Here is a 16,584-nt window from a genome sequence, read left to right as displayed (position 1 = left end):
GAATATTGTAAGCTTTATGCTATAATTTAAATAAGATAAAATTGGCAAACTTCTTAAATATGCTTACCCAAACTCACCCAGTATAAAATAGAAAATCTGAATAGCTATGTATTTGTTCAAGAAATCGAATTCATTTACCAAAATACATAGCGCCGCATGGTTTCCCTGGTGAATTCTATGAAACTCTTATAGGAGAAAGAACACCACTACAATGGGGATGCCTGGGTGGCTCAGCAGTTGAGCATCTGCCTTTGGCTCAGGGCGTGATCCCAGGGTTCGGGATCGAGTCCCTCATTGGGCTTCTTGTGGGGAGCCTGCTTCTCCCCCTGCCTGTGTCTCTGCCTCTCTCTCTCTCTCTCTCTTTGTCTCTCATGAATAAATAAATAAAATCTCACCCCCCCCCCCACTAATCTCATACAGGCTTTTTCACAAACAGAGGTGAAAGAATCAGTTACTAACTTATGTGATGAGGCCAGCGTAATATTGATATGGATGAGACTAAACTGTTACCAAAAAAAAAAAAAGACAAATATATCTGAGTATAAACTTAAATATTTAACAATATATTTTCAAATTGTATATAGTGATATATTAAAGGACCTATCTTTTTTTTTTAAGATTTATTTATGATAGACATAGAGAGAAAGAGAGGCAGAGATACAGGAGGAGGGGAGAAGCAGGCTCCATGCCGGGAGCCCGATGCGGGACTCGATCCCGGGACTCCAAGATCGCGCCCTGGGCCAAAGGCAGGCGCCAAACCCCTGAGCCACCCAGGGATCCCCGGACCTATCATTTTTTATGATTGAGTGGGATTTATCCCAAACAACAGAAAGTTGGTTTCTCAGTCTGAAATGAGACTATAATTCTTTTTATTAACAAAATAATAAAGATTCATATAATGATTTCAGTAGACATGGACACATGATTTGCCAAAATTAATGCCAATTTATGATATAAAAACTTGGCAGATTTTGTTCAATCTGATAAATACTATCCATCAAAAATATGAATCTCATATTTAATGGTGAAATACTGGACCTAAAATGGATTCACTCTCACTAATTTAACATTGTATTAGGTCTTAGTGCTGTAAGGCAAGAAAAAAAAATAGGAAGGCTTAGACTGGAAAGTTGTAAAATTAATTTAAAATGGTTGGATTTTCTTATCTCAAACTTTCCTTTTTTTATAATAACTTTCTGATTTCTGCATTAGACACTTAAAAATATATTTTTGGTATATTAAGTATAATTGATATTATTCTTAGAACCCCAAATCTTAATTTCTTTACCCCAAGTATTGTCTACTCTCAAAACCCTTTTCCTTTATAGCTTTCTATCTGTAAGGTAAAATGAAATTCCCATTACTATTTCGGAAAAACCTTGTTCTTTTTCCTAGAGGATAAAGGTAGTACTCATTAACATAGCACATCTCCTGTCTACCTGCCTGCTACTTTGCAGTCATAGCTCTCACCTCCCCTGCTTTGCCTTAGTATCATCCTCCAATCCATCCTCTCCATAGTGTGATACCATCAGGTCATTTAGAGAACCATTTTAAATGCTCTAATAGTGTATTTGTCCTATATTACAGTATGAGTCCTTGAGGGCAGGGACCAATTCTTTACTCATTCATATTTTTATTCTTAGCATCTGGCATAATTGCTGATAAGCAGCTGGTGTTAAAGTATTTTGAATTAATAAGTGAATCAATGATCATTATCAACCTGAAGGAGTTTTAATTCATAAGAAAGTGTTTGATTTTGGTTAATTTTAAAATGCTTTATTCTCAAAATATATCAAATATTTGACCTTTAATTAATTTTCTTACTATTACCTTACAAAACTTTATTTTCTTCAAGACATGGAAGTAAAATGTTTTGTGCTCATATAAAGTTTAGGATAATTAATGTTTGATATTAGCAATATCTTATGTTTCTATGGGAACTCATTTTCTTGAGTTATGTAAGTATTAAGACATCACAGTTTTATAAAAAGTATGCTAATGTTTTTTAAAAATGCTTATTATATGAAAAGTGGATTTTTCTCCTAGAGACAAGCTGCTGAAATCTTCTCAAGTTTCTTTAAAATTGTTTAGTTTTGTTTCAATATAATTACTGAATTATTTTTACCTTAAGTACCGTATCAGAAGTTTTCACAATTCTACGTGCTCTAGATCGTTTTATTCCTTAGATGGAGGTAGGGGGGTTTCATGTTTACCCATGGAAATAATATAAAAACTCTCAGTATGGTATTGATACAGATTTGTAAAAACCAAGTACCTTTATAGACAGTGTCAGATGTCCAGATGAACATTTATTGAAAGTTTTTTTTTGTAATCTGTCATGTCTACAGTAGATGGGAAGGATATTTTAAAAAAGACTCATTTATAACTCTCTAAATTTCGGTTAATACTAAACATTTATTAAATATTTACATGTTTAAATTATAAAGCATTTCCTATTTATTTTTAACTTATCTTATTTTTTCAGAGAATATATGAATAATAAAAATATAAACCTAAAAAAAAAAAAACAAAAAAAAATATAAACCTATCTTAATTATCTTTGTAGTAACACCTTAATGATTGGTGAATTTTTCCTAGGTGGCTTCCTAAGTGGCCATGAACTCTCTAGTTTCCCTGCTGTTCATTTTATGTATAATTAATTGACATAGTTCTTAAACATCCTTTCTTTGATACCAGTTGGTGATGTTTTTATTTTCTCTTTGAACAGTTCTTGCATAGTATTCTTTAGATAAGCATTCAGTAAGTGGCAACTAGGTTATTACATTTGGACATTCTGCTTTCTGATAACTATTATCCAAATGATACTACGTTTAAATCGGGAGTATGTGAATTAGTTCCTTCTTAGAAGTATTTAGTAGAAGTTCCATCTTCACTTTTGGAATATTCATGGGAAGAAATGGAAGCTTTTAAAGAATTCATTTTTCATTCTACAACATTTGTTAAAACCAGCTGTTAAATATATTCATTCTAACCACTGTTACTTGTTAAGGAATATTGCATTTGGTATAATAAGGGTGGAGGTGGGGATAAAATAGACTATACCTTACAAGTCCTCAAACAAGGACTGTGTAGCACAGGTGACATTGTTAAATAGTGTCTGAAGAGTATACTGGGATTTGTAATGAGTAACTTAGCCTGAAAATAAGAAAATGCCAATTAGTTCTGCTGCCAAGCGTCTGATTGCGTGTCTGGCGGAATCACTTAACTTCTCTGGTCTCTGGTTTTTTCAGCTATTACGTGAGAGATTGGATTAACTTTTAAATTTTATCGTGTTCTGATTATAGTGAGAATTCTTAATTTGATTATGAAATTTTCTTAATCCACTTAAAACATTTTTTAAATGACAAGCAGAAAACTTAATAGTTAATAAGCAGAAAGCTTAAATAAATACAATTAACACAATAACGTGAAACCTATACAAGTATTAGCAGAATACAGGATTTCTAGGGTGAATAGAGTTCATTAGAAAGCCTTCTAGAAAAAAAAATGTGGCAAGTTTATGAAGCAGGATACTTAGTAAGTGGGAAGGCAGGAGTATGTTGGTAGGGTAAAAAGGTTTGCATATGTGGCAGTTATTTGAAGGAGACTACAGGCAGATTGAATTGACTGAAGTAGTGACTTCCTGCTGAGGAATAATGGAAAACAAGGCTTTAGACACTGTGAAGAGAAGAAAGATGTTAATTAGTAGAAGTGCTTTGAAAGAGTTTAGGCTTGATAGTGATAAGTAACCACTGCATGCATTTGTGCAGGGGATCCAGAGTGAACTGTGCCTGAGAAAAAAATGTTCAAGTTGCTTTTAGTAAGATGAAATGAGAGTGAGAGCTTAAAAACTTCCTGGAGAGATTAACTTGTTAAGATTGCACCAGAAAATGATCTGGTGTTGATAGGGAAATCTATGGCTTTTTTTTTTTTCCAGTGGCTTTTTAAAATGAATGGTAATATTTGGGTTAGTTGGATTTCCAGTGAATGTAGTTTAAGGGATAAAGATAGCCTGTCACCTGAGAGAATATATAGAATTTATTATCTATTGCTTCAGAGCCCCACAGTGTTATTCTCTTGTATTTCTTACACAATACCAATAATGAGAAAGATGGATCATTTAATTTTTTTTCTCAAAAACACATTTTTCAAGAGATACAAGACATTTTAAAACATTTTCCAACTCCTATATATTCTAATTGTTATGCATTGTCAGCACACAGATTATTGTTGATGTTAGCTGTTTGGTATTTAACATCTATATATTTCACATTTATGTAGGTTAATGAGGCTTATTTTAAAAAATTAACCCTCATTAGAGTATGATGTAAAACTACATTGTAGATATGGTTTAAAAAAGAATGCACTATTTAAATGACAGTGTTTTCTTTCTCCCCTGCCTAGTCTTTTCTAGGACTGGTGAACTTGTTACCTTATCCTGCTGTTTATGAGCTGGTGGGCAATCAAGATCTTCCTAACAAAGCAGAATATTCTCTTCGTGAAGTCCCAACATGTGTTCTTGTAAGTCATTTTTTTTTTAATCTTTACCTTTTATAAATGATACTTGAGATCTATAGTACAATGAAGTTTGACAGAAAGAACATTATTTAATGGTATTCAAAGGCTAATTTATTTACCCATGGAATATCAGCTCTGAATTATTTGTGCATGGGATTTTTGGTTCAGGTCACCTAGAAGTTACAGCACCTCTTGGAATACAAGGTCAGTTCTCCCCCATCAGGAAAGAAACTTGGCATAAACAGAAATATGTATATGAATGATTTTTAGATGGTTTATGTTACTACTTACACCAGTATTGCTTCTTCACTGGCTAGGATAATTAGGATTAAACCATATCCAAGGAGTCCAGCTCATTTCCTGCCTATACTTTAATGAACTACATATTATTGCCCCATGAGGGCAGTATATACATATTTATATGAGACTTTTTCCATAATCATACTCCCAAATGGGTAACTTGTTTTAATCACTTAAGGATATTTAGTTTCTTACCTTTGGATAAGTTTAAGAATTAAACACATAAAATAATGTGCATTTACACATTCATAAAGAATTATTTAATTAACAGTGAAATTCTCTTGATGATTCTTATTTTCTGGTCACTTTGTCCTGTGTGTTACTGTTTTTTCTATAGTTTTGCCCATTTGAATATTTTTAATTCTTGTTAATCCTAAACATTTACATTTTTAAAAAGATTTTATTTTTTTTATTTGAGAGAGATAGAGTGAGAGAGAACACCAGCAGAGGGAGGGTACAAGGGGCAGGAGAAAGCAAGCTCTCCACTGAGCAGGGAGCTGAAGGCAGGACTCCTTCCCAGGACCCTGGGATCAGGACCTGAGCCTAAGGCAGATGCTTAACTGACTGAGCAACTCAGGTCCCTCTAAACATTGTAATTCTCTAAAACTTTCTCTACTTTGGAAATATTTTGATAATTTTATGAATGAAATATAAAGATAGGTACTTCTAATGTTGAATTTTTGGTTTATATTCTCTTCCTTGAAGTGTTTCAATTTTACTTTATGCTTACTTATATCTTGGCATTTCTTAAGTAGTTTTATGTTTAGCCATTTATGTGTCTGTCTCCCCTGCTATGCTGTGAGTCCCTGAGAGCAAGTAGGATATCTTAGTCATCCTTAGCATCTAGCACATACCAGATGTCCAGTGAATGGTTTTTTAAAAATATTCCTGAAATTATTGCCTTTGTTGAAATTAGTTATGGGAAATGGATATTAATTAGTTGGTTATTTAATCTAGAACAGTGGCTTAGATGTTTGTTTTCAAGTTTTCATGGATATCTATAGTGCCTATTTAAAGATTATCTTTTTACTTAGGGAAGGATTGGTCTTTTAGTCTTAAAACACTTAAACGACTTCCTTGACGTGCTGTATCTTCTTTTAGCTACCATCCTATGGTTTGTTTTGTTTTGTTTTGGGGTTTTTTTTGGCCCTCCCTCCCTACCCATCACCAAAAAAATTTTCTTCCCTCAGGAAGTCTTTACTTACACTTGAAATCTCTATTTTTTTCTCTTCTGTCAACTCTGGAAACCACTTTAATCTGGCCTCTTGCTCAACTACCAAACTGAAATTGTTCTGCCCAAACTCACTGATAAATACATAATTTCCTAATCCAGTGGACCCCTCACCCCCCTGCTTCCTCTGACCGCATTTACCGCCTTGGAGCAGTGGGCACAGCTGATGCACTGCAACATGTCACTCTCTCCTGTGTCTGTGGTTCTGGTTCTGGTTCTCTTCCAGCTCCTGTGGTCTCTCCTATGTGATCTCCTTTGTGGACTCTTCTCTGCCTTCTGTCTTCCAGATTGATCTCATCCATTACGTCTTCCAGATTGATCTCATCCATTACTGTAACTGTAGTTATATCCTGATAATTCTGAACTATATTGCTCACCTGACTATCAAATCTATACTCAGATTTCTACCAGATAGTGGACATCTGGAACACTTGTGAGCATCTTAGTCTTACACTTCTAGAACTGAATATAATGTTTTTTTCTCTATTTTATTTTATTATTTTTTATTTTTAAAGATTTATTTATTTATTTATGATATACATGGAGGGGAGGGACAGAGATACAGGAGGAGGGAGAAGCAGGCTCCATGTCGGGAGCCCGACGTGGGACTCAATCCCGGAACTCCAGGATCGCGCCCTGGGCCAAAGGCAGGCGCCAAACCGCTGAGCCACCCAGAGATCCCTTTTTTCTATTTTAAATCAATTCCATCTCCTATTTTCCTGTCTCAGCATATGGGACCATCATCCACACAGTTGAATGAGCTAGAAACCTGGAAGTCATTGTTGACTTTTCTTTCTGTATATGCAATTAATCACCATGTATAGATTTTTGTCTCCTAATAGCTACATCTTGCTTACTTTTTAAAATTCCTATCAAGATCACCTTAGCTCAGACCCTCATTTGTTGTCTAGATTACTTCAGTGAGACCCTGCTTTTTTTTTTTCTCACAGTCTCAGCTTGTAATTTATCCTCACACTGATTAATTCTCAAAGTGGTCCTTTAGAAATGAAAACGTGATGTAGTAGTTCTACTTAAAATCTTAGCTGATTTCCCTTTGTTTCCATGTGTAGCCATACTCCTTTGCATGACACACAGCTTCTCCTTGTTTCTCACTGCCCTTTTTTTTCTCTTGTCACCTTTCACTCTCAGACTTTCAGGGTCTTTGGACAACTTTCTTCCTTTCTCTGGGGTCTGGAAGCTATGTAACTGTGCCTTTTGGTTAGATACTGTCTCCTCATTTTTCATGCTTTACCCTTTCTATGAGGTCCTCTCATACTACACATTATTGAATAATTATTTTTGCATTTGTCTCTCCTAATAGACTATAAAATCTGAGAGGAGAGGAACTATGTTGTGTCTTTTGCCTGGAAAGTCTAGCAAGTTGTTGTTTTGTTTTTCTTTAGCTACTGTGAGCATGGTACATTCTCAGTAACTGTTTTATTAATTATTTGATAGGCTTTTAATGAGGTTGGCCCTTCTTAGGCTTTATTCAAAAGAATTTAAATTCAATATCTTTCTGTTTTCTTTGGGAGTCCTGTGGCAGGAACCCTAGGAAATTAAACTGAGGAGCCGTGTGCGCGCGCGTGTGTGTGTGTGTGTGTGTGTGTGTGTGTGATTGACAACACACATTCATGTGTAGGCTTTGTTTTGGGGATGCTTTTAAATTTGCATTTAAAAAATGGTATAATGAACTCCTATATACCCCATGCTGAACTCTAGCTTTCAACTGCATTGTCAGTGTTCTTCCATCTATTCCCCTACTCTTATCCAGTTTCCTCTCCTTTACTTCTACATTTTTCTCTCCTGGAGAATTATAAAGCTTATTTTAAGCATAATGTCAATTTATCTGTAAATAATTTATTATGCATCTCTAATAAAGCCCTCTGGATTTTGTTTTGTTTTTTTGCTTTTGTTTGAATTACCACCTTATAAACCATTGTGGCTTTAATCATATCTAAACTGTTAACTATAATCCCTTAATATTATGTGGTCTATATTGAAGTTTCTTTTTTCTCGAAGATGTTTTCTTTTATTTTTTTTTAATAATTGGTCAAGTTATGATTCAGGCAAGGTCCATACATTGCAGTCATTATATATTTTTGATCCTTTTACATCTTTTTTTCTAAGACAATTCTCTTTGTTTCCATGCCCTTGATTTATTGGAAAAACTGGGTTATTTGTCCTGGTTTGCATTGATTCACTGCTTCACTAGGAGATGTGAAATGGTGATTCTAGTTTTCCATTCTTTTTGTATTTAACTGGAATTATTTAATAAGGGAAACCCTGAAAAAAGGTTTTTTTTTTTTTTTTTTGGAATAGCATAAATGCTTGACGATTTATAAATTCTCAGAGTAGTGAATTGGTCTAATAATCCCTAAAAGGGATGTCTTTATTATTATCATTATAAGCTTCTAGTTTTTATAGGTGTGTGTTTCTAATCCAGTGATGTTAGTCATTATTACTTTTTTTTGTCATTATTACTTTTTTTTTTTTTGTCATTATTACTTTTGATAATCAAAATGTTCTTTTGGCTATTGAGTCCTTTTGACATGCAGTTATTCCTGTTTGATATATTTCTTTCTCATGTAAGATGTTCCAGGGTCATTGTATATTTACTGGCCCAGTCCTGGAATAGGCCATCTTCAAAGAGTTGTTCCTTTTAGTAGGAATTGCTATTTAGAAACTATAACCTGGACACTAGAAATGTTCATTGTTTAGGGTTGTCACTATTTCTAGTCCTTTCAGTGGACAGCTGAGGAGAATAAGTATTTTTTTAAAGATAAATAATCATGAGCATATATTGATAGTTTTTCTTATATTTTTCTCTTTTACTAAAAAGCTGGGTTACTAATGACATGAACAAAACTACTTATTTTCTTTTATAGTACAATGTACATATAATAGTTTCGGAATAAAATAAGATTAGTGCGTGCATATTGACATTTCATTTCTGTTAGTTTTGTTCTTAGAGTGTATGCTACCAGAGATTTATAATCAAAATACTGTATTTTAAAGTCATTTGAAGTAAGTTAAATCTCTATTTTACCTCTTTATGCCACTAATTTGATAGGTTTGTTTTAGAGTGTTCTAAATTGAGAGATTATTTTACCTTGTATTAATTTTGTCTTTTCAATTATTACATGATTAAACATTTTTTATAATAAATTTATTTTTTATTGGTGTTCAGTTTGCCAACATACAGAATAACACCCAGTGCTCATCCCGTCAAGTGCCCCCTTCAGTGCCCGTCACCCATTCACCCCCACCCCCCGCCCTCTTCCCCTTCCACTACCCCTAATTCGTTTCCCAGAGTTAGGAGTCTTTATGTTCTGTCTCCCTTTCTGATATTTCCCACACATTTCTTCTCCCTTCCCTTATATTCCCTTTCACTATTATTTATATTCCCCAAATGAATGAGACCGTATAATGTTTGTCCTTCTCCGATTGACTTATTTCACTCAGCATAATACCCTCCAGTTCCATTCTTTTAAAACATGTGACTCCAGTATATAACAAGGTATATTAACAGAATGTGCTTACATAATTAATCCCTTTTGTCCTTTCTCCCCATATGTTTTGATCTTCAATATAATAGCCACTAGCTCCATGTGGCTATTTAAATTTAAATTAGTTGCAACTAAATAAAGTTTGAAGTTTCTTTCCTTTAGGTACTATCCACATTTCAAGGTTCCAATTGCCATTAGCCATAGGTGGCCAATGGCTACCACATTGGATAGCTCACACAACATTTCCATTGTTGCAGAATGTTCTGCTTTATAGCACTGCCTTATACCTAACACTTTTTGTTAGTTTTTGGTTTATCCTTCAGCTGTTATTTTATAGCTGTTACTTTAAAAAACAATGTATGGGGTGCCTGGGTGGCTCAGTCCATTAAGCCTCTGCCTTCAGCTCAGGTCATGATTCCAGGGTCCTGGGATCAAGCCCTACATTGGGCTCCCTCCCTGTTCAGCGGAGAGCCTGCTTCTCCCTCTCCCTCCGCCTGCGGCTTCCACTCCCCCTGCTTGTTTTCTCTCTCTCTTTCTGTGTCAAATAAATAAAATCTTTAAAAAATGTATTTTCTTTTCCTCTAGACTTAAGCAAAAGATAGTATGCTCTAAACACTGGCCTGTCCCTGCGTTTTTCTTTTAATTTTGTTAACTTTGAGATTAGTGCATACCAGTATTTGGGCTCTTCCTTTATCCCCCCCCCCCCCCTTTTTTTTTTAATGAACGCATGGTCCACTGTTGTGGATGTGCTACAGTTTATTCATCCAGTCATCTGTTGGTGGATCCTGGGTTCTTTAAGGTTTTTGCTATTATAAGCTATGCCAAAATCAATAGCTTGGTTCATACTTGTATATTCCAGTGTGCCTATATATTTTTTCTATTGTTGCATAACAGATTGCTACAAACTTAGCAAATTAAAACCACCGATTTATGAGCTCACTGTTTTGTACATCAGAAGTCTGGCACTGTGTACCTGGATTTTCTGCTCAGAGTATCATAAGCCGAAATCAAAGATGTTGGCCAGGCTAAGTGCTCATCTGAGGCCTTGGGGAAAAATGGAATTCCAAATTAATTCTTGTCAGAATTCAGTTTCTTAGGTTGTAGGACTAAAGTGCCTGGTTTTCTGCTGGCTGTCAGCCAGGAGTTGCTCCTGGGTCTTTGTCCTGTGGCCCCCTCCATTTCAACTGTGAACAGCCTCCCTCATGTCAAATCCTTTTCATGCTTTGAATCTCTTGATTTCCTCTTCTGTGAGCAGCCTAAGAAAATTCTTTGCTTTTAAATGGCTCTTGTGATGATATCAGAGCCTCTCAGATAATCTCCTATTTTAAAATCAATTAAGGACTTTTACAAAAATCTCTTCACAGCAATATATGCATTAGTGTTTAAGGCCTGAGAATCTTGGGGGCTCTTAAATTCTGTCTACTATAGTATCTTTGGGCTAGATTTCTAGAAGAGGGATCACTGGGTTGAAAGGTAAATTCGTATATAATTTTAGTATATATTACTAGATTTCTTTTTTTTCTAAAGATTTTATTTATTTGAGAGAGAGAGCATGAATGGGGGAGGAGGAGCAGAGGGAAAAGGAGAAGCAGACTCTCTGCTGAGCAGGAAGCCAGACCTGGGGCTCTGTCCCAGGACCTGGAGATCATGACCTAACCTGAAGATGATTTTAACCAACTGAGCCACCCAGGTGTCCCTGTCGTTAGATTCCTATTCACAGGGACTAATCTTTATGTTTTCCCATCAATGAAATATAGTAGTGACTACTTTCTAGCAATCTCATTAAGAAGTTTATGTGATCAGAGGTTTATTTAAATTTTTTGTTGTTAAAGATTTTATTTATTCATGGGAGATACAGAGAGAAAGAGAGGCAGAGACACAGGCAGAGGGAGAAGCAAGCTCCATGCAGGGAGCCTGATGTGGGACTCAATCTGGGTCTCCAGGGTCATGCCCTGGGCCAAGGGCAGCGCTAAACCGCTGAGCCACCTGGCTGCCTCCCAATTTTTTTTTTTATCGGAGGTTTAGATATCTGTCTGACAGGAGAAGAGTATTAAGGTATGTTTTTCTTGTGAACAGCACATTTTTTTTTATGTGTGTCATGACCTTCGACTTCTCAGTGGTGTTTCAATTTATTTTTATTACTTTTCTATTTGTGTTCTTTTTCATAGTTTTGAGGAATTCTTTGTTGTTTAGAGGTGTTAGACTTTAACTTCTCATGATTTCATATCAAGCATCTACCAAAACCTGGGCTGCAAACAGCTCTCAAGTTGCACTTTAGTGAGTTAAAGGTCAAGGACACAAAATATTCTCTCTTTCTGACACATACAATCTTTGATTGGCTTTCAGTTCCTATCACTTAATTTGCAGTTACATAAGTGATTGTATTAGGTAGGACCCCTTTGATTGTTGGAGAAACTCAGTTTGAATTAGTTTCAGCAGAAGAGGAAGTTTATTGACCTACATTAAGAAAATTTGTTGGCTCTAATAAACATCTGCATCTTGTGCAGAGTCATGAGGTGGGAGATAACTGGGAAACTGTGGATGCCTGTAGCAAAGACAGGAGTAATCCATGTTCTTAACAAGAAGTGATAGCGAATTATCGTTCCCTTAGCATAACTGAGGAGTATAAACAGTGAATTAACCTAAGGGAGAACTTGCTTATTATCAGATCTGACTACCTTGGAATTCTGTGAGTTCCTCGTCCTGAGTTCTTGGTTGAGATACTACAGATCAGATCCAAGAACCTGTTGGATGGGAATAGTATCCAACCTTTCAGCTCTTTTTCAACCCTGAGAGTATGGTTGCAGTATTTAGTATAGTGCCTGGCACACAGTAGATGTGCAGTATATGCTAAATAAAATATTTGTGGACTTCATTATGCCACAGGAGCAAAGAACAAAACCAAAAGCAGGGACAAGTGGAAGTAGAACTTCAAATGTGGTCAGGTTCACATCTGTCTGTGTGTCTGTCATCTTTCCTGTTACTGCCCTCTGTCTTGGCTTTATTGAAAGCTATGCATAGTGTAGTGGTTAGGAGTTTGTATTCTGAAGCCAGACTGCCTGGATTAGATACCATCTTCCATGTACAAACTATGTGACTTCAGGGAAGATAAACATTAATTTTCTGTTAAGAGAGAAAATAACATTCCTTTCCCAGGGTTGTGAGAATTAAATGAAATATAAAAGTTCAAGTCACTGCTTGGCAGTTAATAAGCACAATAGAATTGTCTGCTATAATTATCACTAAGTATTTTCTTTTCCAGGTGGTGTTCTCTGTAGGAGGGTACCCAGGACTACCTGTTAGTCTATACTGACATCTTCGCCATTTCCCCTTGTCTTTGTATCCTATGGCTGGTCATAACAAATGACCACAAACTGGGTAGTTGGTGACAATAGAAATGTCTTCTCTTACAGCTCTAGAGACCAGATGTCTAAAATCAAGGTGTTAAGAGGGCCACATTCCCTCTAGGGACTCCAGGGGATAACCTTTCCTTTCCTCCTCCAGCTCTGGTTGTTCCAGGCATTTATGTCTTGTTGGTACATAACTCCAGTTTCTGCTCTCCATCTTCACAGGCTTTCTCTTTCTCCCTCATCTGCCCTAAATCTCCGTTTCTCTCATAAGGACACTTGTCACAGCCTAAGGGCCCACTTGGGGTTAATCCAGGATGGTCTTATCTCAGAATTCTTAATTACCTCTTCAAACACTCATTTTTTTCCAAATAAGGTAACAATTATAAGTTCTGGAGACCAGGATGTGGACGTATCTTTTCTTAGGATCACAATTAAACTCACTATGCCACAAACAGGAGAGTGACCTTTTCTTATACTTCTCTCCTATACAGTGAATGTATACCCCCAAAATTCATGCGTTGAAACCTAATCCCCAATATGATATTTGGAGGTGGGCCTTCAGGAAGAGATTAGTATCTTTAAGAAAAATAGACTCCAGCTTTGCACAATGGCAGTATTGTAGCCATTGAGGTTTATCGAGGTGCGTTTGTTGCTAATTGAAAAAAATAGACTCCAGAGAAGTCTCTTACCCCTTCTGCTATGTGAGGGCACAGTGAAAAGATGACTGCCTATGAACTAGTAAGTGAGTCCTTGCCAGACACAAAAACATATGGTGCCTTGATTTTAGATATATATACATATGTATATGTATATGTTTAGATATATATATATCCAAAATCAATACATATAATATAATATAATATAATATAATATAATATAATATATATATATATATTTTAAGATTTTATTTGTTTATTCATGAGAGACACAGAGAGAGAGAGAGGCAGGCTCCGTGTGGGGAGCCCAATGTGGAACTCAGTCCTGGAACTCCAGGATCACGCCCTGAGCCAAAGGCAGGTGCTCAATCACTGAGCCACACAGGTGTCCCAGAAACACAATTTCTGTTGTTTACTTTTTTTTTTTTTTAAGATTTATTCATGAGAGACACACAGAGAGAGGCAGAGACACAGGCAGAGGGAGAAGCAGGCTCCATGCAGGGAGCCTGATATGGGACTCAATCCTGGGACTTCAGGATCCTGCCCTGAACCGAAGGCAGACACTAAACCACTGAGCCATCCAGACATCTCAGTTTCTGTTGTTTATAAGCCACCCAGCCTATGCTACTCTGTTACCGCAGCCAGAATAGACTAAGACCCACTTGAACAATCCCAAGGAAAAACCTTAAAGGTTGAGTGTTGTTTGCAGATGTTTATGTGATACCCAGTCACAAGCCTCCCCTAGTGCTGCAAGTGTAGGAGGATTGACATTATGATCAACCTACCTATCCCCTATCTTTTACTTATCCCTTTCTGAAGTAAAAAGGGTCAGATAACACACACATGGCCATTGGGACACTTGTAAACAGCAGGCACTCAGGTATATATTTATGTGAATGGATATTCCTTTGTTTTTCTAGTTTTGGTCTCCTGCTGGCATTCTTGATCATTGAATGTATTCTCCAGCAGGACGGTATCCTTTTAAAAGAATTTCAGACTTGTTTTTGTTTTGTTTTTTTGAGTCTTAGGCCTTATTTGCCACTAGCTCGTTGTTAGGAAGATGCTGCTTGATTTAGAAAACTGATTGCCTTATTGACACATGTTCCAGTGCTTAGGAACTGAAGTTCTCCATAAGGCAGGCTTCCCAGGAGGTTCGTTTTCTTCCCTAAGTGGTGATCCATCAATGTAATCCTCTTAAAGAACAAATTATTTACCGTAACATTTGTTCTCTGAAAATGCATTATCATTGATAGATCACTGCAATCTACTCTTCCATTAGCTTGCTGGTAATACATCCTCTCTTTTATTCTTAAAGTATCTAGTACTTAGATTTGGAACTAGAACTTTATAGAGTTCCAAAGTGTTACTGGCTGTCACAGTGTGAGCTTAGAGTTCAGATAATTGGACGGATTTCAGTCACATTATGCTAGTATCCTACTAATGAAGAGAAATCTATAGTAATCCTTCCAGAAGCTACTGTGCACAGAACTGACAGGCAGATTCTTTTTTCTCAGATAAGAGAAGGCCAGTGATACATAATTCTAGATTAATCTGTGGAGATTTTGGTAAAAACAGTGATAATTTCTTAAATTATTTTAAGCAGTAAAAAGTATTTACCTATTTTAAGAAACACCTAGAAAATAAGTTTCTATTCTATCTATAAGATTACTTAATAGTACCCAGGTACCTGGACAAGTCAAGGAGACCTCCATGGCTCTGTCGCTGTAGCTAATCAGGACTGTCAGAAAAAAAATTAGGAAAAAGAAGAGAGTCGGTAAATTATTGTGAATCTGAATGTGAAGCTGGGAATATGAATGAGTTACTCAGCTCATGTTTTATCATAATGTTTGAAACAAGGAGTGCCCAGCTAAGAAGCAGACAAAATGACAGACTTTAAGATAGCAATCTTTTTATTCTTCATTATTAGGCAGTTTATTTAATGTTTGCTGATTATAGACTCTTGTGCTAAGGATTTGCACATTTTTACAAGGTATGTGTAGGATAATAAATGCATTCCTGTTAGTTATAAACTTTTATTGTACAAGTTGACTCAAAATTCAGTTTTTACTATGTTTCAATTAGTATTTTTCAGAAGTTTTTCAATTAGTATTTTCAAATTTTGCAAGATTCATTATTTCCTCAACCTTGCAAAGTCATTTCCATGCTTCTTATTCATTTGATGATATGACATATGTACTATCATCCACGTAGACATCTGTAAATGTTACATGACTTCACTGCCTAGCAAAACCTTCCTTTTGACTTAATGGTCACAGAAATGTCTTCAGTTTGAGCTTACTGTATGATAGCAAGTTTCTTGGTCAGGAAAATGAACAACGAGATAAACAAGTATTCATCTATGAATAAATTTCTTAGGCCTAAGCTCAAAGATACAAAGCAGGGCATTATAAAAAGACTTTTAGAGAATGCTTGAAGTTGTGTGGCAGGCTTACATTGTTGGACATGGAATGGCTGGTGGCACCTGGGTAATCAGGTTCTCCCTGTACGTGCATCATGATACTTAATAAAAGCCTGGCTACACATTGCAACAACTTGGTGAATCTTTTAAGAGGATATTAATATCAGAATCTTACCCCAAGGATAGTGACTTAATTGGTCTAAGATAGAGCCTAGGCATTGTTTATATATATGTGTGTGTGTGTGTATATGTGTGTATATATATATATATATATATATATATATATATATATATATGTGTGTGTATATATATATATATTTAAAGTTTTCTGGGTGATTCCAATGTGTTCAACCAGGGTTGGAAACCACTGATTTACATGAGCAGATACCATCAACAACAAAATCTCAGCTAAATCTCAGCTGCCAGATAAAACTTTTTAGATCCACTGTTCATGCTTCACATTTGTGGATTTCATATTGGTTTTTCAAAGTAGTTTACATTTTTAGCAGTTTGATCACTATTTAGCTGGTTGCATAAGTTGTGCACACAGTACCAGAATGGGGTATAAGTTAGTGATTCTCTACTTTAGCTAAACATGAGATGG

The 16,584-nt window shown here is 35.8% G+C and overlaps 1 protein-coding gene across 5 annotated transcripts in view; it reads left to right on the top strand.

The window, feature by feature from the left end:
* TBC1D32 (TBC1 domain family member 32) overlaps positions 1-16,584 on the top strand; it is a 209,004-nt gene that overhangs the window by 85,675 nt on the left and 106,745 nt on the right. For all 5 annotated transcript variants that reach the window (XR_003126426.3, XM_025422883.3, XM_049115029.1 and 2 more), the window contains one exon: positions 4,405-4,521. Coding sequence is in view for 4 of the 5 variants with exons in the window: in XM_025422883.3 (XP_025278668.1) it covers positions 4,405-4,521 (117 nt within the window). In the remaining variant the exon portion in view is untranslated. The remainder of the gene's footprint in view (positions 1-4,404; positions 4,522-16,584) is intronic.

The sequence above is a fragment of the Canis lupus genome, chromosome 1 (genome assembly GCF_003254725.2).
Source record: "Canis lupus dingo isolate Sandy chromosome 1, ASM325472v2, whole genome shotgun sequence".
Lineage (NCBI taxonomy): Eukaryota > Metazoa > Chordata > Mammalia > Carnivora > Canidae > Canis > Canis lupus.
This window is presented reverse-complemented; position numbering and strand designations above follow the sequence as displayed.